At 42.6% G+C, this 26669-nt stretch overlaps 1 protein-coding gene across 3 annotated transcripts in view; it reads left to right on the top strand.

Annotated features, from left to right (window-relative positions):
- The window catches only part of LOC308404003 (whirlin-like), a 64476-nt gene that overhangs the window by 20412 nt on the left and 17395 nt on the right, over positions 1 to 26669 (top strand). For all 3 annotated transcript variants that reach the window (XM_080893828.1, XM_080893827.1, XM_080893829.1), the window contains exons 2-5: positions 7875 to 8051; positions 12868 to 12993; positions 21037 to 21311; positions 23158 to 23194. In XM_080893828.1, the coding sequence (XP_080749954.1) occupies positions 7875 to 8051; positions 12868 to 12993; positions 21037 to 21311; positions 23158 to 23194 (615 nt within the window). The remainder of the gene's footprint in view (positions 1 to 7874; positions 8052 to 12867; positions 12994 to 21036; positions 21312 to 23157; positions 23195 to 26669) is intronic.

Raw genomic sequence — 26669 nt, 5'->3', positions numbered from 1 at the left:
GCACTTCGCTCTCGCTCTGCAGGCCTACTTCTTGTTCCTAGAGTATTTAAAAGTAGAATGGGAGGCAGAGCCTTCAGTTTTCAGGCCCCTCTTCTGTGGAACCAGCTTCCAGTTTGGATTCAGGAGACAGACACTATCTCTACTTTTAAGATTAGGCTTCAAACTTTCCTTTTTGCTAAAGCATATAGTTAGGGCTGGACCAGGTGACCCTGAATCCTCCCTTAGTTATGCTGCAATAGACGTAGGCTGCCGGGGATTCCCATGATGCATTGAGTTTTTCCTTTCCAGTCACCTTTCTCACTCACTATGTGTTAACAGACCTCTCTGCATTGAATCATATCTGTTATTAACCTCTGTCTCTCTTCCACAGCATGTCTTTATCCTGTCTTCCTTCTCTCACCCCAACCAATCACAGCAGATGGCCCCGCCCCTCCCTGAGCCTGGTTCTGCTGGAGGTTTCTTCCTGTTAAAAGGGAGTTTTTCCTTCCCACTGTTGCCAAAGTGCTGCTCATAGGGGGTCATATGATTGTTGGGTTTTTCTCTGTATCTATGAACCGCCTTGAGGCGACTTTTGTTGTGATTTGGCGCTATATAAATAAAATTGAATTGAATTGAATTGAATCTGCAGTTCAGGTACACATACATGTCTGTGGGCTTCAGAGAGACTGAGGCAGCAAGAGAAAGAGAATTCAGATGCAGCAACTATGATAGATGAAGTGCAGGAAAACAGCTGGCATGGCAGATTAGAGATGACAGTCGACACATCTACACACACACAGACACACAAACAGATAGTGCCACGTAGCAGAAGAGAAAACCAAATCAAAGCAGCCGACTACAAATTTAGACTATTGAGAAAGATTTACACGTGTGTGTATTGCTGTTGGTACACACAAACACACTACACATGTTTTACTAATGTTCATTAGATTAAGCTTTAAATTTAACATGCAAGTAACAACTTGAGCTGAGCCAGCGAATCGATATAATTATGAATGAAATAATACTGGTATAGATTTATTTAAAAATAATTCAATCCTGCATGAATCAAGTTGTTTATTTGTTGTGTTTTGTTTTCTCCAGGCTAGCATGAAAAAACCATCAACCATGAAACCTGATGAAAAAAGGATTTAAATGATTTGGACTTTTCTTGGACCGTTTCAGATTTCTTATTCTGCAGAAAGAGTAGAAAACAAACCGACACTTAAGCATGAGCAATGCTTAGAGGCAGAAGTAGTGATTCAGTCACAATTAAGGGCCCTCACTGTGGCCCTTATAATCTGAGTGACCAGTGCTGACCTCGGCACTGTCATTTTGTCCTGTGAATCACCTCGCCTCCAGCATAAAAATAAATCCATTTTATCATAGAAACATTTCCCTTCTTTTTCTCTCTTTAACCACCTACCCATCCAGCCCCATGCAAGGGCTGCTAAGAGCTCCTCTTCCACCCACTCCCTCACAGTTGAAGCATTGTGGGGAAGCATATATAGCTCAAATTGCACTTGAGTGCCACTTGTCTCTGCTTGTTACAGCACCCATCTTTGATTCTTTCCTGCTCTGGATGGCTCTGAGCTTGCAGAAACACTGAGCTCAGAATAGAACAGCTACTTCTGCCTCAGCACTGCTATGATGCAAGGCTGAACAAAGAAAAGTGACTCGCCCGCGGTGACATACTTTGTTATCCAGCATTTTCTGTCTGCCATTTGTTAGTGAAGCTCTAGTTGCAGACCACTATCAATCTCTGTAGCTTAACTGGGTCAGTTATTTTATTGTCTGTGGAGAAGTCTAATTGTCAGGGCTGGCTGTGTTGCTGGGAGAGTTGGACCCAGAAAGCAGGACTCGAGGAGTAACAAGAGGAGTAAAGTAAAAAGAGGTTTTATTATCGATGGGACATTGAGGCTCCAAAGCCTGTTTCGCGCTTTTTTAGCGGCTTGTATCAAATTGTGATCATGTGACTGATAACGTTTGAGGCCTAATATGTCACAATGAAAAACTGGAAGTGAGGTGACTGATTCCAATCTTTACCACTGCTTCACTCATTACAAGGAGATGTGAGATGCTTCAAGCAGACTAATATAAACAGTAACAGGATAACACATTTAACACTAGCACTGCCAGAAGGTTTCATTTTGACCCGGACCTGTAACATGTGCAGCAATGGCAAAGACACCATTTTTTGAAGAGGTTAAGTTTGTAATGATAAAACTAGTTTCACAGCTGGCTACAAAAACAGAAGAAACACATTTTAAAGCCCTTTACTTCCTCCGCACTGCTTTTCAGGCCTTCACTTTTTATTTAATGTTTAGATGCGTTTTGAACCATCTGCCCAGTTCAGCTGCACAGCACAGCCAGCGATAACACACTCACCTTTGCCAAAAAGTTAATGTGTGCCAAAAATAATTTCAGATATTTCTTTGGGTTTTTTTTATTATCTCTAATGTCTTTGCTTATGTTTCCTGTGCCTGTACTCAAACAGACGAAGGGCTTAGCTTATATAAAGGTTATGAAGAAAATGAAGTTATGAAGGGGTTCGCTTATAAAAAAATTACCTGTTTTGCAAATATTTTTATAACCCGTTATTGCACCTACTTTTCTGTTCTGCATTATAGTCAATCCAGTAATTTTCGTCCATTTCAGATATTTGCATAGAACAGTTATCTTCTTCCCTCTTGCCCAGATCACTCATGAAAAAGACATTTTTCATTTTTAAAAAGAACTCAACAAGGAAAACATACTGGGAGGGAGGACACAACCACACAGGAGAATGTGACAAAAAGCAAGGGAAGGCTGAGGCAATAGAGACACAAGATACAGGGAAGAACAGATACCAAAATAAAACGGGAAACTACTGACACTGAGATACAGACTAAGTTACGACAGCAGAGAGTAATCACAGGAACAAGCTTTAAGCACAAGATTAATAGAGGCTACTACACCAGGCAAGACTCCAAGTTCAGGTTGTGCAGGTATGCCCCTGAGACAATCCAGCACATAAAAACAAGGTGCAAGATGCTAGCAGGGAGTTACATGGAACTAAGTGACTAGCATAGTACAGGAACATCTCTGCCAAATATGGCCCACGGACTAACCTCTCGGGTGTTTGAGAATGACCGAGCCAAAATCCTGAGGGACTTCCAGATACAGACAGAAAACCTGCTAATGGTTAAACAACAGGATGTAGTGTTGGTGGACAAGCAGAGGACGAAGGCCGTAGCGACAGTTAGGTGATAGCAACATAAGGAAAAATGAACATTAGAAGAAACTGCAGGGGCTTAGAGAATACCTAGAGAAGATGTGGAATTTGAAGGCAACGGTGGTCCCTGTGGTACAAATCCAACCTGAAGGGCATATTTACTGTCAACATTTAATATTATCCCTTCAATTTCCAGCTTCAAACTCATGAGCCTTTTGGACACTCTCGTCACAATCCTGTTTATATCCTCTTTCTTCTACCAACACCATGGTAGAACAGCTTGAATCTGCCTCCAGTGCTCCTGGCCTTACCTCCCGTTTATCTGGTTTTACACAGTATATTTAGTTTTCTTCTCTCCATCATGTAAGCCAACCCTTTCCCTTTATCATAGTCATAGTTCCTATCATCAGGGACTTTAAATGTCCTTTCCCACTTAACAAACCTTCCTCTTCCTTTGTCTTCAGCCAGTGGTGGCACAGTTTCCACTGGCTGTTTTCCACTGGATCCTAATGGGAATATTAGCATGCTTGAAATAGTGTCCTTTCTCCTTTGGGCATTGATGTACTGCCCTGTTGACCTGGTCTCCTGCATGTCTATGAAAGTTTATAGAGAGGGTAAAAGGTCTTAGCGTTTGATCTTTTTAAGGGTCCACTGTGTTGCACAGCATACACTATATGGTTTAGGTTGTGCTTTGTCCTGGAGAGGAACGGGTTTCATCTGAGGGCTTTGCTGGTTCTGAACTTCACTGTGACACTTGGAGAAAATTCTCGAGTTTATCTTATAAAGTTATCACATAAGGGAAAACAAAGTTGTTCCTTTTGCCTCCCTGGTTAATTACTTTTTGTGTCAGAAACTAAAGTTTCTGAAAACATATTCTTTTTTTGCTTTAAGAATACTTAATTACTCATCTAGTCAAGTTGAAAAACTGTCGAAGAAGTAGGCGTATACTGTCAGTCTACAAGCAAGAGAACAGCTCCATGAACAGTTGATTGAAGGTAGTAGCATTTTTAGGACTAGCAGAACATTGCAAGCCATGAAACACCATATAACAGACAGACTGAAGCACCCATGGCTTACCTGTTATCGCACCTGAAAGAGACTAAAAGATCTTAACATCCAACCTTGTTGTTAAAAGTGGTACAGAGTGCTAAAACAGAGTGCAGCATGTGCAAACACCAAGAAGCCACTAATCTAAAAGAATGTCTGACTTTAAAGTTATGATTTAATAAAATAAATTGCATTGATTATATTCTGATCAGCAGACACGGAGTTCTGAAGAGAAAGGGTCGAAGAAAGCATTTCTGTGCAACTGGATTAAAACCAAATTATGTGGACATGGATGTTCATGTAAGAATGAAGTGAGGACAAATCTGAAGATAAACTGCATGAGCTGAATGAAACATTAAGTGTATTCATATGTGATAGATTCTGTTCATCTGGACGTCTGGAGTTTCATCACTTATCGAAGTGACTTCTTCTTCTTCTTGGTGTTCGCTCTGTGTTGTAGCGTCCTGATGACGCCCAGTTTGTGCTCCAGTGGATGATGAGAGTCAAACCTTAAATCCTGACCTGTATGCGTAGGTTTACGGTACACGTCAGCTTTGTGTCATGGGGGGCAGGGCTATGGTTCCCCCCACTGTTATTACCTTTTTTTGCTATGGTCTGCCCCGTTAGTATAACAGTTTAACCTGTGTTGTGTTATTCAGTCATTTCTGTTAGTGTGAACATACTAATGCACAAGGAAAAAAAGAAAAATAATTCTCTGTAACTTATTTCAAAAAGGAAAGCTTTTATATAGCCCAGTCAGAGCAAATCAACAGTATAAATACCACATATCTCTCGCCTAGTTCAGTAAACACATCTGCAATCACGGGGAAGTCTGCTAACTTGATAGCTGTGCAGGTGACAAACATCAGCACCCTCCATCACCCACAGATGGTCGCTGCTGAATAGGCTGGCTGTTCACAGAGTCCTGTATCAAAACACATTAGTGGAAACTTGAATGAAGAGAAAAGGTGTGGTAAGAAAAGTTTCTGAGACAAAAAATTTACATGTTGGTTTGTTAAGAAGCTGATTCAGGAGCAGGTGACAGGTGAAGATGGTCCAGTTTGGTGGTACTATGGTGTTGGAAGCTGAGCTGTAGTCCACGAAGAGCATCCTCATGTAGATCTTCCTGTTCTCCAGATAGGTCAGCTCTCACTGAAGGATGATGGTCGTGGCATCCCCGTTTGCTCTGTAAGCAAACTGATGAGGGTCGTGGGAGGGGTTTAGACAGCCTCTGATATGCTGAGACACTATCTGCTCAAAACAATTCCTGGCTACAGACGTGAGGGCTACAGGTCTGTAGTTGAGGATGTCTATACCAGTCTGTATCAGCCTCAAACTGAGCAAAGAAGGTGTTGCACTCCTCTGTGAGTTTTAGGCTGCTGTCGGGGGTTGGGGGGCTTGGATGCCTCTCCACACCTGGTGGGGGTTGTTGTCTCTGAGGAAGCCCTCCTCAGGTTGGCTGTAGAGAAAACTGTCCCCCAGCCTGAAGGCTGAGTTATGTGTTCTGATCAGAACCAGGACTTTACTCGTCATCCAAGGTTTTCGTTTAAGAAAAACCTGGATGGTTTTAGTCACTGTCACATTCTCTACACAGCACTTAACGTAGAAGAGCACAGACTGAGTGAAAGTCTCCAGGTCAAGATGTTCAAAGATGGACCTGTCAGCTCAAACCAGTCCTGTAGCTGGAGCATCATCTGGTCATGTTTTAATTTGCTTGTAGGGGTTTGTTTCTTGAGGGGGTGGAGGCAGGGATGAGGAGTGGAGAGAGGTTGTAAGATTGTCCACAGTGGCAGAGGGATGTTGCACTGATGCTACTGTACACACAGTCCAGTGTCCTGTCCCCACTGGTAGGACACTTAAACATGCTGGTGGAATTTGGGGAGTACAGATTTCAAACATGGCTTATTAAAGTTCCCAGCAACAACATGGACGCCCAACAGGTCCCTCTCTGCTGTTCACTTATAATAAGTTGGAAGTGGTTGGGTGCTAACGTTAGCATTCGGACGAATGTAAACAATGGTAACTATGGTTAGTGTTAGCTCATGAGGTAGATAAAATCGCCTGCGCTGAATGGACATGGCCTGGTTTGGTTTCGCCGCTGGATTGGATAGACAGCTCTTCATCCTTGCTCTTGTTTCCTCTCCCTGCACTGTTTGCATCACTTGCTGAAATAACAAATGGAGCGCCCGGTCGGTCCAATCTGAAGTAAAGTCTAGGTTCAGGCAAAGGACGATGCCTGTTAGTTCCTGATGACTGAAAGTGATCAGTGCGTTGCAGGAGGATGCAACGAAAAGGCAGAAGAAACATAAAAAGTGCACAGTAGTTTGGAGCTGCAGGGGACTTTGAATTCAGCTCAGTTTTATATAAAGTTATATTGTTTATGATGGTTTGTTTTGTAATGTTTATGTTTCCAAATCACAACAACAGTTGCTTCCCAGTGTTTCTCCTTCACTCACCCCTTCATGTTTATATATCACTTTGAATGGAATCATTAGCTATTGTAAATCTCTATTATGAATCTCCGCTGTCTACGTCTCCTCACCTCCATCAGTCAGAGCAGATGGCTGCCTGGTTCTTCCTGTTAAGAGAGTTCATTGGTAACATTAAGTTCATGTAGACATGTAGTCCCATGTATACAGTTTTTAGTTGTGTAGGGTCCACAGTAGCAAAAAGTAGCAAAAATATATTGAATAAAATAGTAATAATGCAAACTTTTGTCTGTATTTGTGTTGTTGGTGCTCAGCCACTGAAAATACATGACTCAGAAAATACAAAAGATTTCATTGTAGTGAAGATAAACAGAGTGTTAAAACAAGGAAAACTGGCCATAAAAGCCATTATTTGTCCTTCATGTACATGCATGTTTTGTTCTTTAATGTTTTTGCTTCCATATTTGGTCTTGTCCCGTTTCCTGTTCAAACATATACATAGTTTAACCTCCATCAGACCAAGCGCTGTTGAAATATTCAAACAGCATCATGTTATTGTGTCTTTCACCTGCACACTGTGTATGAGAAGCTTGCCCTGTTTGCAAATGTGTTGTTCAGTTATACAAACTGTGTTCTTGCCCATGGAGTTTGAACTTCTTGTAGGTCTTATAAAAATGAACATTTAAATCCATTTTTTGGATCCATTTTTCTCCGTCTCTGGTCTCAGCTCCTGTCAGTTGTCGGTGTGTTTTAATGTCACCAAACAAAAGCTCATCTTGAACAGTCTGAACTTCTTCAACTGATGCTTCAAGGTCTCATTTGTCCTCTATCTGCCACTTTTTGCGTAATCTACAGTAAAACAAACAAACAACAAAAAGCTAACAGTATGGCATTGTTTACATACAAATCAAATAGCTGATTAGTCAATTATCAATTTTCTTTCGTCTTACTTGACTCCAAATGTTTTCAGAGCTGTCAAATTCCTTAAAATGTATTTTTCCGGTGACTAGTGGAATTGGACGGGTGAAATAAGAGCATACGGAGCCCTGATTAATCAGAGGCCAAACTTCTCTGCAATAAAATATTGCATTCAGGGTCGCTGTTTATTGAGCGTCAAAATAACATGAAATAACACACATGTGAGGGTATAAAGTCTGCTGTTGCACGTTAATGGAATCTGCAACGTCACTGTCCTTGGAATACAGGTGCTAAAAGGATGCAAGACGCTGAACATGTCTGTGTGCTCCATGGGACCGACTCCTGGCGGCTACATCACCAATAATCTGTACAGCTGGGTGGACCCGCAGGGCCGGAGTGTCTCCCCGCCACCTGATAGCCAGGAAGACAGTCAAAGGCACGGGCACAGGATGGAAGAGCGAACGGTAAGAACAAAGTGGAATTGTGTATTGGTGGTGAAATATGGAGGACCAGCAGATTGAAGTATACAAACACTTGAGACTGTTGTCACTGGAAACAAAGATGTTGCGAGAGTTCTTTTAAAGCAGCTGTCAGATCCAGAACTATTTATCATCAAGGATTTATTACCAGGTTTTTGCAGTGGTCCTCCTCCTGCGTCTGACAGCAGTCAGCTTGGGGCTGCAGTATATTCCTCTAAGGTCCTCATGACCTTTGCTGCCGACATTTTGAAAGACAGACTCATCCTAAAATAAAATCACCCAGCACAGGTCTTTCATCCAGTGACTGCTGGCAAAGAAAAGGTTTGCTCAAAATGACTCACCAAAAAATCAATCCTGTTACTTTGCATTGTAACTCTACATTGTCATTTGCTGTTCCCATAGTAGACCAAATTTGAGAGGATGTCACTTTTATATGAGTGTAATTATGTGCAAAGTCTGGAAAGAAAACCAGTGAAATTACTGAAAGATGTTAAATGTTTGTCAAAGCTCTCACTTATAGAGAACACCATTGTTGAAGATGCTTTCTCGGGGAAAACAGACATTCATGTTTGAAAGTCTTTAAACTGAATCTTTCAGAACTCTGGTCTCTGCCGTCATGCAGTGTCTTCAGGTCTACACACATGCAGGCAACATGTGGGTGATGGCAGCATTGAAAATCAACTACGTATAGACAAATTATCCAAAAGTTCCTCAATCAGTATAAATATAAGAAAACGTAATAAATGAAAGGAGAAATAAATTACTTTATGTTGTTCACTTCATACTATGAGTAAAGATGTACATACTTGGACTAACCTTGGATTACATGATATTCAAAGTCTTACATTGGAGCCACAGAGTCACAAAGTTCAAATGTTGCTATTTTAAAGCATCCAGCCTGCAGCAGAGAGTGAAAGACGATCTCGTGTCTGAATTCAAAACAAATCTAAAGATGTATTGAGAGCACAAAGTAAACTCATCAGGTGAGTGTTTTCACAGTCAAGTTACTCATCCTGGTAATATGTGTAAGAACAACCTGTACTGTCACCAACTGTATTTATCCTGCAATATTACATTTATTACAGTAGATATCCAAGGCTGGATTTTTCTCAGCTATAAGGTCTAGCTCTAAGTCAGCTGGGATAGGCTCCAGTGCCCCCAGTGCCACCCTGAAAAGGATAACTGGAGGTGGATGGATGGATAAGGTGGAGGTCCATATCGCCTGGCAAGAAAATTTGTCAAGAAAGTTGCTTTGACAGCAGGCTGTCTACAGTCCTACTGATCATCAGAGACCAGCTCAAAATGGACAGGTTTCAGATTATGGTCTGTTTCCTTTTGATGAAGACCCTAGAAAAGGCCTTCGGTTGGAGTCTGGAAGGATCCTGGACTATTACATTCTCCACAATGGGAATTATTCGTGAATACAAGAAATGCAGAGACCACAGAAAAATAAAATGCTGGATGGAGCTTTTAACACCATCATGGTGAAAGACAGTAGAAGAGCTGTTTGTGATCATTTTGCTCCGTCCTCATGAGTGAGTGCACGCAGTGTCCTCACGAAGTGCAAGAGTGCACCTGCCACAGAAGCGAATCACCGCCCAAACACCAACTCATACCAGTGTGATGAAAAAGCTGCACTGCATTGGACAAACACTGGAAATGGACTCTCGGTGATGTAAGAGGCATCAGTAGAATTCAAACCTTTCAGAGAGTATCTGTCATTCAGTTTTCTTTGGTTTAAATCAGTGAGGATGAATAGAAATCACCTTCACATAGGGCTGTTCGATATAACGATATATATCGGATGACGATATAAAAACATCTATCGTTTCATTTTACGCTATCGTTTGTTTCGTGGTGTCGCAAAATAAACTGTTTACGGCAATATTTGTTCATGGTTCTGATGGTCACTGTAGTGGTTATATTCATTTATTAAAGTTCTCTCTTTCTCTTATATTTAATATAACCACACTACAGACGGACAAGCGCCTGTTTTTATGCGTTGTCGTTAGCAACAACGACGGTAACACCATCGCGTGTCCGCTTGTTTATGTTCCACATAAACCTTTCACAATAGAGCTCAAGATCCTGTTGAGACTTTTCAAAATAGTCACTTGGATGAGTGACGAAACGTTTCTCCCACAAAACGCTACGTCCAGAAGAACAGAATCAACTTTTGGAGATTTACTTTCCTGGATGATTGCACGTGCATCAAGACTTTTCAAAATAAACTGAATCACGTGAAAGATTATTTACGGATGAGAAGTAAATAAGAGTAAAAAAGAGCCGCCAGGTGCTAAAAAATAAACCTTAGACTCAAACGTTAGAACAGGCTTTTCCCCGCAGCACGCTGTGTAATAAATACGGCTTATGTCTAAAAATGTATAGTTTCATGCATCTGTTAAAACGCTCGACTCCGGGTGAAGGATGCAGAGCTGGAAACACTTCAGGCAAGTCGAGCTGCCCGAGATTCACAGAATTTACAGGAAATGTTACATTGTTGTGATTTATATCGGGATATGAGATTTTGGTCATATCACACAGCCCTACCTTCACAATTACTATGTAAGTAATTCAAATCAACACGTTGATATTCTTAAATAAAGTTGCTGGGGCAAAATATCAGTCACAAATCTCAAAAGTTTCTCTTCCCATCTTCATTTTTCCTCCATGGATAGATGACTCAAATAGTTTTGGATCAACACGGGTGCAAAAAAGAAAAAAGCAACTCTTTTTGTCCTGTAGTACTACAGACTGTCCAGTATTGGCGTCTTTAAGGAGTAATCTTTTGCCCTCCAGCAGCAGTATTAGTAGTAGCAGGAAGCACAGCAGTGCAGTGTGGCTGTGAGCTTTTTGTCACAAGTTTTGATGTTCAATTTGACCTGTTCAGCCTTTATACTAGAGATGGCACCATACCACTTTTTTATGTTTGATACCGATACTGTATATCAGATTGGTCCATCTCTACTATAACCCCACTTTTTATCTTGTGTCAGCTTGCATGGTCTCCCTTCCTTAGTGGCAGACTGTTGAATTGGGTGGTCTTTATGGTCTCTAAAATTATATTGGTTTGCAGAATAAACTGATCACTTACTATATGCCCAACCATTGTAATCTGAACACCGAATGAAAACAAAATCTAATACATAGACAAGACAGTTCACTCAGTGAATAGTTTGCTATTAGAGTAGACACAGATGAGTATGCAGACCAGGGGCTGTTTGTCCACCTCAGGTCACTGAGTTTCAGAGCTTCTGCTTCTCTGATGGAAGGATATTCAGATCAGTGTCTTTCCAGAAATAATGTTTAAATCCACTTTGGTTAACTGACTGAAATGAGATCAACTAGTTAAAAAAAAACAACAACAACAGCATTTTCTAATGGATGGGTTGTAATGTATTACAAGTTAATTTGGTTATTGTGTCGTTAACGTTAATGTGTTCACAGTTGCTACTTAGTTAAATCAGAGATTCTCTCACAGTGCAGCATTTCAATTCCTGAATGAATCATTAATGGACTGCAAGGCTCCAAATGTTGTCACAACTATCTCACTTACCTACCTGTGATTGGCTGAGGGCATACAGCGGGTAGGCTAGTGTGTGTGTGTGTGTGTGTGTGTGTGTGTGTGTGTGTGTGTGTGTGTGTGTGTGTGTGTGTGTGTGGCCTGTGGAATTCAAATAGAGACCCATTGCTGCATCATGTTGCACATATATGAAATCTATAAATGATGTTTTGATTGAATGATTACTGGTTTAAACATTGTAACAAGTGTGAAAGATGAATGGACTGGCATTTAAATAAAGCTTTTCTACCTAAGCACTCAAACTATCCACTGCCAGTAAATCAGGTATCTCACCAGCAGGGGGCAAAATGGAGGAAAGATAATGTCATCTGAATTATTTAATATAGTTTTAGCTTGTATTGAAATGATGGGTGGGAAAGTTGTTGTTTCTAATATTGCAGAGTCTGTACAACATTACGTGCTTGGAGGTGACTGCTGTGAATTGGTGCTATATATATTTTTGCTAAAACAAAAGAACACTTTTTAATCAAAGTAAAGCATGAAGTGAATTAAACTTCCAGGATAGTGACCCAGTCAGATCAGTAGCAGAGGGAACTGTTCACCAGTTTCAGCTGCTTTGGAGTTAATGAAATTAACAACAGGTGCACTACAGAGGCAACAGTGATACAACCTCAAAACCTGAAATAGTTTAGCAGGTTGCAGCCACTGACACTTTACCCACCTTTCTCTTTTCTGACTCTTTTTTTCGTGCTTGGTTAGGGTCAGTGTCCCTACTCCTAGTATGAGGTGATACCTGAACCCTACAGAACCTAAACCGTCCTTGTGCAAGGAACAACAGCATGAGGATCGCCCTGCAGGATGACCTCTCGCAGGCCACTGGTGTGAATAACTCTTACCAATCAGAAACAGAATCCATGGTAAATGATAATTGGACTGATTCTTTTATAGCGCTTTTCTACTCTCCCGGAGTACTCAAAGCACTCTATACAACATGCCTGGTTCCCATCAGTCCAGTGAACAAATCCTTACTTTTAGCCAAATAAAGATCTTAACTCTGCGATTACTGTTTGGGTTTTGTCTGCCTTTGAGTCCTCCATTCAGCTTTGATGGCCACGGCTCATAAAGGCTGACCACAGCTGTTCATGTGTTGATTCCAAGGAAAGAATGTTTCTTTAAACTCTGTTTATTATTCTGACTATTCTGCCTCCAAACTTTTCTTCTGTAAGTCTTTGTTTACTAACAACACAGATTGATCTGAATACCCTGTCTTTCCTAAAGGTGAACCTGAACATGGAAGGAGGTCGATCTCTGGGTCTAATGATCAGGGGTGGTGCTGAGTATGGACTGGGCATATACATTACTGGAGTGGACCCTGGATCTGCTGCAGACATTGGTGGACTAAAGGTAGCCTGTCTCATCTGTCCTTCAGAGCATTGCTGTATTACACCACAACACAATACAAACCCACACTGCACTCCCACTACTGCAGGTATATAAAAATCAAGCGCCGAGCCTTTCAGTCTGCTTTACAAACATCTGTGAAAGAGTTTAGTGAATGTGATGCAGTAAGATGGTGTCTGTAAACTCCCTCTGTAAGCAGTGGGATCAGTATCATCTCTGAATGTTATGTTAGTGGTAACTGTTCATTCACTGCTGGGCCCGCGTCCTCATTTGAGGAGCTTGTAGAACTGGGGGAACATGTATAGATGAGAACCGAAAGGAGCATGTTTGGAGGCGTGGTCCCGCTCCTGAGATTCAGGTCCTTTATCTTCAAATATGTGAGCTACAGAAATGTGCCGTAATTTGTTGGTAGTTAAAGCAGCAAGCCGTCTGCCCCTTTCCTTACCTACTCTTTCTACTCCACCTTCTACTCCTTAGAAATTATACACTAAATATCATACACACACACACACACACACACACACATATATATATACACGCCCCAGGCGTTCGATTCCTGCCTGGGGCGTCTGTATCCAGTAAGGGTCCTAAGGCTAGACCCCCTATGCTAAGCAAGCGAGACAGATAAGTATGAAGGCATGCCGGCTCGGACGTCGCCCGGATCAACAAGGTCCGCGTCAGGTGTTGAGGAACCAGGGCACCCTGACGAGAAGTGGGCTACTGGAACAAGAAGGCATCGGTGGGCAAGAGACGAAAACAGGGCATTGTTGGAATGCTACTACGCAAGTAACCCCGGCGGAAGGGGCTACATGAATAGGATGAGGGACCTATGGATTCTTCGATACCCAACATCCACAATGACGGCGAAACAACTAGTAGCTCAGTGTTCCAACATTCGAAAGAAGGGACTGCTCTCACAGCTAGAGATTGACGAGGTACAACATAAATGCTACGGCAAGGGGGAGCCAAGAATACCAGAGGCGCAAAACGCCAGCTACTGGCAGACCAAGCAGTCAGCCGAGACTGCAGGACCAGACTGGCAAAATGGGAGATGCCCCCAAGGGTGGTGAAGAATGACCGAGCTAAGATCCTGTGGGACTTCCAGATACAGACGGACAAAATGGTGGTGGCTAACCAACCGGACATAGTGGTGGTAGACAAACAGAAGAAGACGGCCGTAGTGATCGATGTAGCGGTTCCCAATGACAGCAATATCAGGAAGAAGGAACACGAGAAGCTGGAGAAATACCAAGGGCTCAGAGAAGAGCTCGAGAGGATGTGGAGGGTGAAGGTAACGGTGGTCCCCGTGGTAATCTGAGCACTAGGTGCGGTGACTCCCAAGCTAGGCGAGTGGCTCCAGCAGATCCCGGGAACAACATCGGAGATCTCTGTCCAGAAGAGCGCAGTCCTGGGAACAGCTAAGATACTGCGCAGGACCCTCAAGCTCGGGTCCTCTGGTAGAGGACCCGAGCTTGAAGGATAAACCGCCCGCAGGGGCGAGATGGGAATTTTATTTTTATATATATGTTCCAGGTCGCTGTGTGCTTTCAGGTCAGTCTTCTGACTCAGGCCTTTTCAACCTGCCTGAGGGGAGGAGAACAGAAACTGCTTCCTGCCTGTGAACAACATGGCTTTCTTGATGTTGTCACACCACGTCTGACTTGGAGATAAAAATAAAGCAGCATTCTAGATTACGTGTTGAAATAATTGGGACAGCTAAAAACAAGAGAAAAAGCCAAATTTAAAACTTTTCAAAGAAGCATGGTGGGAGATATTGCTGCACTACTTTAACAGAGAGATAAAGAGCTATTTTTGGGACTGGCATACTTTACACACTATGAAAAAAAGTGTTAAAGCCACAACAACAGAGAAGATGTTGATAAAGGTATGAAGAAGCTCCGTCCTCACTGTCGAGATAAGGCTCATTCATTGATACTCTGCAGTGATTCATTGATTGTGTAATAAGCTGCTAGTGTGTGTGGATCTGTGTGTGTCTGCTGTGCTGGTCACGCAGCAGCCGACTGCGTGATCCTGCAGTTATAGTGGGATCAGCAGCTGGACCAAGAGGCTGGATTATGGCGCTGGCACAGCTGGCAGCCTTAACCCAATTTCCCTCAGGATGAATAAAGTATGATCAATCAATCAATCAATCAATCAATCAATCAATCAATCAATCAATCAATCAATCAATCGATAACCTTTCCTTCCTCCTCTTTGTGCATCCATCCTTCGTCCCTGTCAGAAATTGTTTTTGCAGTTAATAAGATGGAGGCTTGGCTAGTGAACTGGATCACATGGCATATACAGCTAGTGGCCACCAGAGGCAGCGTAGCCTCAGAGTCGTCATCACAGCTCCATATGAAAGGACCTGGCTCATTTATATGTGTGTATATGTGTATTTACATGTGTGACCGATTGTGTTGCCTGTTCGTTATTTTACATATGCATTAGAAAGTGATAGAAATCTACTTAACCCTTGTATGGTGGTCTGTGAGACCCATGCCAAGTGGAGGCCGCTGCCCCTTTAGGCAGTATATACCATCAAAACCTGCAAAATATGGTATAAAGATATTTACACTTGATTATAACTGATTTTATTTTATTTTTTCTAACATTTTATTAAAAAAATGAGAAGCACATTAATTCATAAATGTGATCGAACAAAGGTGAAGGGAAAAATTAACCATGTTTTCTGTTCTCATGGCTCGTAATTGGGATGAAGTAAACATCTGTTGAGTAATTTAACATAAAATTGTTTGATAGTGTTAATTGGAAAGCCAAAACTCTAGCGGGTCCACCAGACCCATGAACACCGGCTGAGTAACAAAAACACCACACAAGGGTTAAATTCATTCAGTTAGAGTCACTTTTCTAACCCTGGAAAAGAAATATTAAAAGACAATTCAAAATGTAAGTATTTGTATTGTTAAATAAATGAACAGTTTTTATAATTTCAAATTTGCATCAGAATAATGAAACATAAAGTTTTCTAGTCTCTTTGCTCAAACTCAGCATCTAATGCCGTGACTTCATCTTCACCCTTTGTCCTGCAGGAGGTCTGATTGTGTTTGTGGATACACAGAATAACTGACAGTATATGGACAGAAGTACATGTTGCAAAGCTGTTGTTGGTATTTGTTTTGTTTCGCTTCCAGTACAGACACAGTGTATATGTCACTGTGGGTGCCTAACATCACTCAGTGAATATTAGGTGTAAATTCAAACCATTAGCAACTGTTGGACAGTCACACAGTGCTTCTCTGTAACGTTTTGCCAGCTCATTCAACAGTGATGGAAACTATTAGTGATTTGAATTCTGGCTCTTTTAATAAGAGAGCTGCTTCTTATGGCTCAGTGAGTCGGCTCTGTTGGCTCCCAAGCAGCTCTTCAGATCAATTTATTACAAAGGATTTAAGCCATTCGATCCCTATACAACCGTTGCAAGAGCTTGGTTCGCATTGCCGGCAATAAGTCGGACTCGTTCCCGGTGGGTGATGGGCTCCGCCAGGGCTGCCCTTTGTCTCCGGTTCTGTTCATAATTTTTATGGACAGGATTTCTAGGCGCAGCCAAGTGGCGGAGGGCTTTCGCTTTGGTGGCCTCAGAATCGCATCTCTGATTTTTGCGGATGATGTGGTTCTGTTGGCTTCATCGGGTGAGGGCCTCCAGCTCGCACTGGAACGGTTTGCGGCCGAGTGTGAAGCAGCGGGAATGAGGATCAGCACCTCCAAATCTGAGGCCATGGTTCTCAGCCGGAAAAGGGTGGAGTGCCCACTCCGGGTCGGGGATGAGTTCCTGCCACAAGTGGAGGAGTTCAAGTATCTCGGGGTCTTGTTCGCGAGTGATGGGAGAAGGGAGCCGGAGATCGACAGACGGATTGGGGCTGCAGCTGCAGTAATGCGGACGCTGCACCGGTCCGTCGTGGTGAAGAGGGAGCTGAGTGTAAAAGCGAAGCTCTCAATTTACCGGTCGATCTACGTCCCTACCCTCACCTATGGCCACGAGCTGTGGGTAGTGACCGAAAGAACGAGATCGCGGATACAAGCGGCAGAAATGAGCTTCCTCCGAAGGGTGGCTGGCCTCTCCCTTAGAGATAGGGTGAGAAGTTCGGCCATCCGGGAGGGGCTCAGAGTAGAGCAGCTGCTGCTCCACATCGAAAGGAGCCAGCTGAGGTGGTTTGGGCATCTGACAAGGATGCCCCCTGGGCGCCTCCTGGGTGAGGTGTTCCAGGCATGTCCCACCGGGAGGAGGCCCCGGGGCAGACCCAGGACACGCTGGACAGATTATATCTCTCGGCTGGCCTGGGAACGCCTTGGTGTTCCCCCGGATAAGCTGGAGGAGGTGGCTGGGGAGAGGGAGGTCTGGGCCTCTTTGCTTAGGCTGCTGCCCCCGCGACCCGGCCCCGGACAAAGCGGATGAAGATGGATGGATGGATGGATTTAAGTAAATGTTTGTATAAAATAAACGACTAATGTACAAACCACATATTATAACGTATGTTATTATTTCTATGAGTTATGACACTAAACATGGAACAGAGTGCTGGGAAAAAGAAATAGTACAAAACAAAGACCCATCTCAAAGTGACAAAAGATTCAGTCTCTGATTGTATCTTTAATATTTATACGCTTTTAACTATTTACAGTAAAACAGAATCACATTACAAAATATGCATTTAAATCTGTAAAACAAATAAAACAGCAGGTAACAGATTTAGCTTTTAGTGACGATTGGCATTAAGAAAAGCCGTGCACCTCAGCTTTGAGGGGTTAATCGTGGTTCTTCTCTGTTTTAAAGGAGATAAAACAGAGGGGACTGATACCACGCACAGTCTTCATGTCAGTGTAAGACGTGGATGGATTGTAGCCTTGGGCTCAGCGGGTCAGTGGAATAGAAGCTCCTCACGCGTTGCATCAGCTGAGGGATTCCTTCTCTCCTTGTCTCCAGTTGAACCTCCAAACATTAGAAGCTTGTGACTCCTCTTGCTCCTCTGTTGCCTCCTCTCCTCCTGGCAGTGGAGTTGGCTGGCTGTATTTTACTGTTGCTGCAGTTATTCTCAGAAAACTTTCATCAGCTGCTCTGTTTTCATTAAAGGTTGCGTTTTTTCCCCTTTCTTGGGTCAAGCATGGTGGTTGTTGTTATATTCTCTTAAAACTTATTTCCACTCATGTCTGCTCTGCCTTTCATAGCAATGATGCAATAATAACAATAATAAAACATTTGTACACCTGTCTGCACTGCTGTGTTCAAATGGCTCCAAACAGTGCATGGCTGCAGTGTCTCCCAAAGATCATCAGTGCATTCATAACAGCCAGCGCAGAGATGAGTGGATCCATGTTTGAGAATATGAAACGTTGAGTTCCTGCTTGTAATACACTCCTGTTTGAGTGACTGAGGCATGCCCATGTGTCGTTCCCCTGTGACTGCTGTGCTCCCACAGTGGGCTTCATCACCGTCAGAACGTCTCTTACAAAAAGATGAAGGATGTACAAGTAACGCAGGATGTTTGTTGCTTAAGGTATCGTGTTAGCTGCATTGTCAGTACCACTGCACTGTTTTCCTCAGCCCACTCTGCCATTTTGAGCAGCAGCTCTGCTAAGTTCCCAGAAATGTGTCTCTCACTGGACTCAAAACAGTCCACAGGACACGACACCAAGTGGGATGTAACTGACATGAGTGTTGGTTCAGGATGTCCAACACTCAGCTGCAGGGAAGCTGATGTGGCTTTTCTAACTCTGTCATGCAGTGAAGTATGTTCCCAGTTATACAGGCTCGGGATCATTTTACTGTTCCATCCTGTGAGGCTGTGGGAGTGTGTGGGTGCTGCTCTCTCTCAGTCTGCACCTGCTCAGCCCTCATATGTTATGTAGGTTAGGGGAGAACTGTGTGGTGTGGGTTGTCTGTCTCTTTGTCCTTGCACTGCTGTCCAGGGAGGGGAGGTCCTGTGGTGTGACGCTCCGTGCTGCAGTTTGGGGTTGTTGTTGCCTTAGTGTGGGCTTGTGGGCCTCATCAGCAGTGAGGGTGGCAGTAGTAGGCCGCAGGCCTGTATTTGTTCTTGTTGTTTGTTCTTTCTTCTGCCTCACTGCAAAAACTCAAAATCTTACCAAGTATATTTCTCTAATTTCTAGTCAAACATATCTCACCACACTTAAAATAAGACAGAGTCAGCTACATAGTAACATTTCACTGACATATATGAGCTTGTTTTTAGACGGTGCATCTTGGATCTGGAGAATTTTCACTTGTTCCATTGGCAGATTTTTTCACTTAATACAAGATATTTTTGCTTGACATGAGTAAAAAAAATCTGCCATTACTTCTATAATAGACTGTAATTCATTATTATCAGGATCTTGCTGACCTTATAGCACCATATCACCCCATTAGAGCACTTCACTCTCACACTCCAGGCTGACTTGTTGTTCCTAAGATCAGGCTTCAAACTTCCCTTTTTGCTAAAGCATATAGTTAGGGCTGGACCAGGTGACCCTGAATCCTCCCTTAGTTATGCTGCAATAGGTGTAGGCTGCTGGGGGATTCCCATGATGCATTGGGTGTTTCTTCTTCACTCACTATGTGTTAATAATAATAATAATGGATTGGATTTATATAGCGCTTTTCAAGGCACCCAAAGCGCTTTACAATGCCACTATTCACTCACTCTCACATTCACACACTGGTGGAGGCAGCTACAGTTGTAGCCACAGCTGCCCTGGGGCAGACTGACAGAAGCCAGGCTGCCATATCGCGCTATCGGCCCCTCTGACCAACACCAGTAGGCGGTAGGGTGAAGTGTCTTGCCCAAGGAATCAGGACAGAGAGCCCGGGGATCGAAATTCGCCCATAGATAGAGTCCTCTCTGCGCTGAATCATTTCTTATTATTAATCAGAGACACACTCTTCCACAGCATGTCTTTGATCCTGTCTTCTTCCCCTCAGAGGGGGTCATATGATTGTTGGGTTTTCTCTGTATGTATTATTGTAGGGTCGACCTTACAATATAAAGCGCCTTGAGGCGACTGTTGTTGTGATTTGGTGCTGTGTAAATAAAACTGAATTGAATTGAAAAAATAGTCAGAATCACACAGCGATGTCCACATGGTGGTACATACATGTGTTGTGTTTTGTTTTTGCTGCTGTTACACACAAATTTCCCCTTGTTTATTCTATTCTATAAAATATATTCATTGTGTTAGTTTGTACTAGCAAAGTACCCACTAGGCCTATACTATCGTGGGTCCTAAATGATGGAATAATTTGCGCGTGCACGTTAGAGAGCCCTCTCCACTTTTAAATCGTGTCTTAAAACCCATTTTTATTTGTTGGCTTTTAACCTCAGTGAGACTTAGTTTCTCTTGTAATGAAATTAGTTATTTAATTAATTATTTTACTTTTTCTTTTCTTTTGCTTTTATTTATATCTTCCATCCATCTATTCGCTTCCGCTTATCCTTTTCAGGGTCTGGAGCCTATCCCAGCTGTCATAGGGCGAGGGGCGGGGTACATCCTGGACAGGTCGCCAGTCTGTCGCAGGGCCAACATTATTTATATCTTATGTACTTTTATTATATAGTTCCTATGTACAGCACTTTGTGTCAGCTGTGGTTGTTTTAAAGTGCTTTATAAATGAAGGTGATGATGATGAAGAACAGAGAACTTTGTTTCAGATGCCTTTTGCCAAACCTTTTACTGACAGGTGGGCAGATGGCCACCTCTATGAAGACTCCTGAGGGTCCCAGCTTTGTTCCATTTATGGACGTCTGTGAATGCTTCTCTACATGCCTTTTGTTTTTTGAAGAAATTTGCAAGAATTTCAGGCAAATTTCTTCACTTTGTAATTATGGCAAAAATGTTACACACATTATGTTGTGTGTAGAAAATTTGAGGTGAAAAATGAATTACATTTATTTTGGGTTGTAAAATGACAAAATGTGGAACAGGTGAAGCGCTGTGAATACTTCCCAGATGCAGGCGTGTAGGAACTATGTACAGAAGGTGTTATGAGACATAGATAAGCATGTAGTGCATAACCAGAGTTCTCTGTTGCAGGTGGGTGATCAGATATTGGAAGTCAACGGTCAGAGCTTTGTGACCATCTCCCACGATGAGGCGGTTCATATCCTAAAAACAGGGTACAACTTGCTGATGAACGTGAGGGATGTTGCCCGTCTACCTCACGCATGCACAGTGGTGGATGAGCCCAAATGTATCAGCGGTCGGGGAATAATCGAGTCCAGTGCGCCTGCTAACCCCAGTTCTGTCCCCAACACCACTATCAGCAGTGGCATCCATGGTAGTGGCAGTTCCAGTAACTGTTGTACAAGGTAAGTATATGAGAGCGATTGAGAATGATTATTAGAAATGTGAATACTTGTCCCTGTGTGGAATTAGAGTGTTTTTAATTGATAACCAGTTTGTTCTTATTTCATCATCTGAATAGTTCCTTTTAATTGTACTGAGCGCTGGTTTGTGTTAGCGTGTTTGTTTATCCACCTCGAGGAAGCAGCAGCCAAAACACTTCTTCTGTTGATACATTTATTTACAAGGCCTTGACTGATTATAAAGCATCATGTACATGGATCCCGTTTGTTCAGAAAACCACATGCTGTAAAACAGCTGCAGTCAAGCGAGTACCCTGCTTAGCAGAATACAAAGTTTTATATGAGAATGTGCGTCTGTCTGATTTGTTCAAACTGATGAGGAGAAAGCGTAGTTTACACTTAATTCTCCCTTCACTGGTCCCAACCCAGCCTAATGTTGTTGTAGTGACCATGAAGGCAACCCTGGCTGAGATACTGCATATTATTTTGTCTCACGTGGTCCTCATTACCCACCTTATCATAGGACTTAATGCCCCTCCACCTTGAAGCTTCTACACCAGCGGTCCCCAACCCCTGGGCCTCGGACCGGTACTGGTCGGTGAGTCGTTTGGTACCGGGCCGCGAGAGTTGAGGCTCAGGTGTGAAATGTCTGGTTTTCAGGGGTTTTATCGGTTGTCAGCGTTATTTTGTTATCGTTTTTATCGTTTACTCGGTTTTCCTGGGTCTTTTCACGTGTGTTATGAATAAATCTTCTTTTTTTCGGTACCGGTACTAGTTTTATTTTGTTGTATTTATTCGCGACAACTTAAAGTCTGGTCCGTGAAAAAATTGTCTGACATAAACCGGTCTGTGGCGCAAAAAAGGTTGGAGACCGCTGCTCTACACTATCGCCATTTCTAATTAAACTGACAACTAACTTCTTAAGCTGTTATTCACTGTAATGCCTAATATTAGTAACATCACAACCTGCTCCCAGCAGGTAACTACTGTAAAATCTATACAATGTTAAAAATCATGAATGAGCCTTGAGAAATGGAAAGGTTGATTTACCCTTGAAAGTATATATTCCAGCTATGGCGGTGCCACAAACCATACTCCTAATGCCAGGCCCAGGTTTACACGACTGTGGCAAAGTCATGTAACCCTACAAAACTGGATACACACAACATTTGTATGTATCCAGTATAAAATCTTTGCCAAATCAGACATGAGGTGAGATTTCCTAACAGATCAGTCAGATGGAAACTGTGCTGCTGATGGCTGAAGACACAGGAATAGGGTGCACGCAGCTAGAAAGAAGAAAAGGCAGAAGTGTGGAGGTGATTGTGGGGACTTTTTACCCAATTAACTTGATTAATTGGGCTTTTTTGTACCAATGGCTAATACTTTTCATGCAATAGTAATATGTCACAGTTTGAACATTATGTGTAAAAACATTTAAAAACGTGTGTTACATGTTCTGATGGGGTTAGATTTGCAAATCATTGCATATTTACATTTTCCACAGTGTTCCAATTTTTATGAATTTGGGGTGGTAATAGATGTGACGAGACATTTTTAGTTCATATGTGGTTAACATATGGAAGTGCATGTAACCCAAACCACAAACCAACCTGAGCTCTCACTATAGTTCTTCATGGGAAAACATGAGGAAGTGCATCGTCACGACAGAGAAGAAGATTACGGAGACTCTCAGCTCGTCACTTCATGATGATGTTGTTGACGTTGTGGTTTTTAACAAGTTGACTGTGTTGGTCTCAGTCCAATTATAAGCATAACTAATCATTTGTGTGTTTACTTTTTAAATATGCTAAGCATTGTTTGTTGTTTGTTGTGTTCTTTCTATCAGACCGTCTTCAGCCAGAGCTACACCTGTATTAGGAAAGGTAAGAATGGCAGCTTTGCATTACTGCCTATTGTAAACACGGTCTACCTGAAATTGTACACTGCTTCACTGAAGCATTGCGTACGCATACATCCTATTTCTCCATCCAAACAAGGAAAACGGCACACTGGAAATGCTACCGAAATTTCAAGATGTCCCAGCCAGAAGTAGAAAGATCACAACAATGTTTTTCATATTCTCTAAGGTCTTTTGTTTCACTCATTTATGAATCTGTAAAAGTATTTTACTGCAAAAGTGGTTAAATGAACATGAACTGTAGAAAACCTGTCTTAAATTAAAAACAAACAAACTGCAGAATAAAGCCAAGCCAAATAGAACAAATACAACTGAGCTTGTATAATTTCATAATTGAAGCTCTGATTCATCCCGAGTTGAGTGTGACAGTCGAAGATTTTGCTGGAACTTCCTGGACACACCAACCAGGGTTTGTTGGAACAGTCTTGCTGTTCTGTTCACTGGCCTCATCAGGAAGTTTGATCTCAGGCTCATCTTTCCAGAACATGTTATTGATTATATTATCATCTCACAGTTTAGTGGTGTGAAGCAGTGTGCTTCACTCACTGAAACTGAGTCCCTACTGTATTAACTGGAGCTGCTTTGCCATTGCCAATATGGCTGCGTCTAACCGTCACTCGATTTCAAACAAGTCATTTCATCCATTCTTCAGGAACTCTTTAGAAATTCCTTCACTTCCTGACACCTGGCAGAGCCCCCATTGCACAATGAAGAGGTCCAAGTCAGCTAACCCACAGAGCCACCAAGTGCCCAAGTCCCATGGGAGGGGGGACAACAACTAGTCGGGAGCAGCATAGAGGGAGTCCCCCCATACTCAATAACAGTGTCCTAGAGGGACCAAGGCTCAATGAGCTCCAGATGCAGAATCAGAATCGAATTTATTGGCTGGTTCTTGAGAGGTGCAGGTCCTGGATGGAGGGCAGGGGGGCGCCTATATTCTTTTCTGCTGCCCGTACAGTCCACTGCAGTCTGCTCCTGTCCTGTTCACTGGCTGCTCCATACCAGACTGTGATGGAGGAGCACAGGACAGACTCAATGACTGCAGTGTAGAGCTGGATCAGCAGCTCCTGTGGAAGACTGTACCTCCCCAGTTGTCTCAGGAAGTACATCCTCTGCTGGGTCTTTCTGAGGTCCTGGGAGATGGTGGTACCCAGGAACCTGAAGATCTCCACAGTCGACACAGGGCTGTCTGATATATTTTGAGAGGGGGCAGTGTTGAGGGATGTCTCCTGAAGTCCACTGTCATCTCTACAGTCTTAAGCATGTTCAGCTCCAGGTTGTGCTGACTGCACCAGAGTACCAGCCGCTCAACTTCCTGTCGATATGCAGACTCCTCACCATCCTCATAGAGTTGTTTTAGTTATGAATGTGAGCCTAATGCTGATGTGGACCATTCCTTCATTAGTTTGTTTTATGTCCTAAGGAAGTGAAATAAAATGCTCCTAAGTTTCATACCATGAAATAGTTATGCAGTGGGCCCATGTATTCAAAACCATTTACTGTTAGATTATCAGTATTACCAAAATGTTTGGAGGTTTCTCTGTTTCATGTTGCTAGTGCTGGTCCATTTGAACCTGAAGCTCCGGCGCATGTGTCAAAAAAACATCACACCACTTCAGAAGCACTGTGGTCTGGTTCATCTAGCCAGATTCACATGATCAGGGACAAAGCTTCATTCAGTATGTCACTGATTCAGTACCTGATTCAATGTTTATAAGGAAGTGAATCATTGGCAGGATTTGTGGTGTAGTGTGAGAAAGAGAGGAAGGCCTTGCATGGCTTGTTCTTGGGGAGGGGTTTAAGCTTTAAAAGCAGAGTTAATGCTGAGTTCAAGGTGGTGCTGTAAGACTAAAGGCTGGGTAGCATCCCACTAGGCATGAGCCTAGCGTTTGGACCTGCTTTAAGTTTGGTTGTACAAGTTTCGTTTTTGTTGTTCGTACCCCCAGCTTGGCTTTTTTTGTAAATAAATGGCACATTGGGTGAAGAGAATCCCTGCCTCCAAGTGTGCTTCCTCCACAGCATCTGCGGCCCCCCTAGGGTCCCTCGTTATTTTCAGTGTACATTATCCAGTTAAGTCACATTATGAGTAGTTTTAAAACCATTTCTTTCTTTCTTTCGATCAGTCCTTGACTTCAAGTTCCAGCCAGCTTTTGATTTTTTCATTTAAGAAATATTGCTAAACTCAAGAGCATGATCTCAAATAGTGAACTTAGTGCATTACTTTAATCCAACTAGGAGGAAATCAGGGCATTATTTTCATATTGTCTGTCTGTAGGAGCTGCAAATCCCTCAATCTGTTCAAAATGCTGTTACAACATTTTAATCCATTCATACATTTTCTCATCTCATGTCATTGTTAAAGCATCTGCACTGCCTCCCAGTGAGGTTTAAGTTACAATTTATAAGTTAAAAAAACCACTTAAAATTAGTGTATGTAAGACATGTTTGGAGTTTCTTTGTTTAAAATGGTTTATGTGGGTTCAATTTGATCTTGTATTAGCACATCACGAAGTGTACGGCACGGTCCAACTAAAATAAACAGCCATAGAAGGCCCTGACATTTAACTTTTACCCAAGAAAAATATTCTTTACTCTTAGGTTTGTATAGGTTGTCACACCCTTGAAATAATATTGGCACAACATATTTTACCAAGCGAGATATGATCAGTACTTCTTTTAGTTGCATCCTTTAGAGGTTGCCACAGTGGATCATCTTCCTCCATCTCACCCTTTTCTGTCTTCCTTCACTGAAACCATGAACTTCCACTCTAACCTGCCACTTCACCTTTCTTGTGTATTGTCCATTGCTTTGAATACTCCTTCCATCCTCACCTTTCTGTCTCCCTCTATCCACACACATGTAATCTGTCCACAGACTTTCATTCCTCTTATCTTCATTTTATACCTCCAGTACTCCTCCCTACTCTCGTCACAGATCACAATGTCGTCTGGAAACATCACAGTGCATGGAGACTCCAACCTGACCTTAACTGTCGGTCTGCCCATCACCGTTGCAAACAAGACAGGGCTCAGAGCTGATGGTGTAATCCTACCCACACCTCAAACCCATCTGTCCCTCTTTCTGCACACTTCACCACTGTCTTCATATTCTCATGTTCCTAGATCCATACTTAACATAAGCGTCTTGCACCATCCTCACGCGAACTGTATGTAGTGCTAAGTCGTGACTTATGGTAGATATCGGTCACTTGTATGACTTCATCTAATAGGAAATGACACTGATCATCACGCTAATTATCTTTGTTTTCATCACCTATTCGATTTTTACCCCTCAGCCGTAAAAGGCTGTTGGGGTGGACACCTACATTGTGAACGCAGTAACTCAAGGAGATTCAAATTGGTACCATAATTATATCTACTAAAAATCTTGGATAAGTTTGACTCTCATTTACCTCAATCTCAAAGTCAGAGGCCGAGTT

Source organism: Rhamphochromis sp. 'chilingali' (genome assembly GCF_963969265.1).
Source record: "Rhamphochromis sp. 'chilingali' genome assembly, chromosome: 10".
NCBI lineage: Eukaryota > Metazoa > Chordata > Actinopteri > Cichliformes > Cichlidae > Rhamphochromis > Rhamphochromis sp. 'chilingali'.
This window is presented reverse-complemented; position numbering and strand designations above follow the sequence as displayed.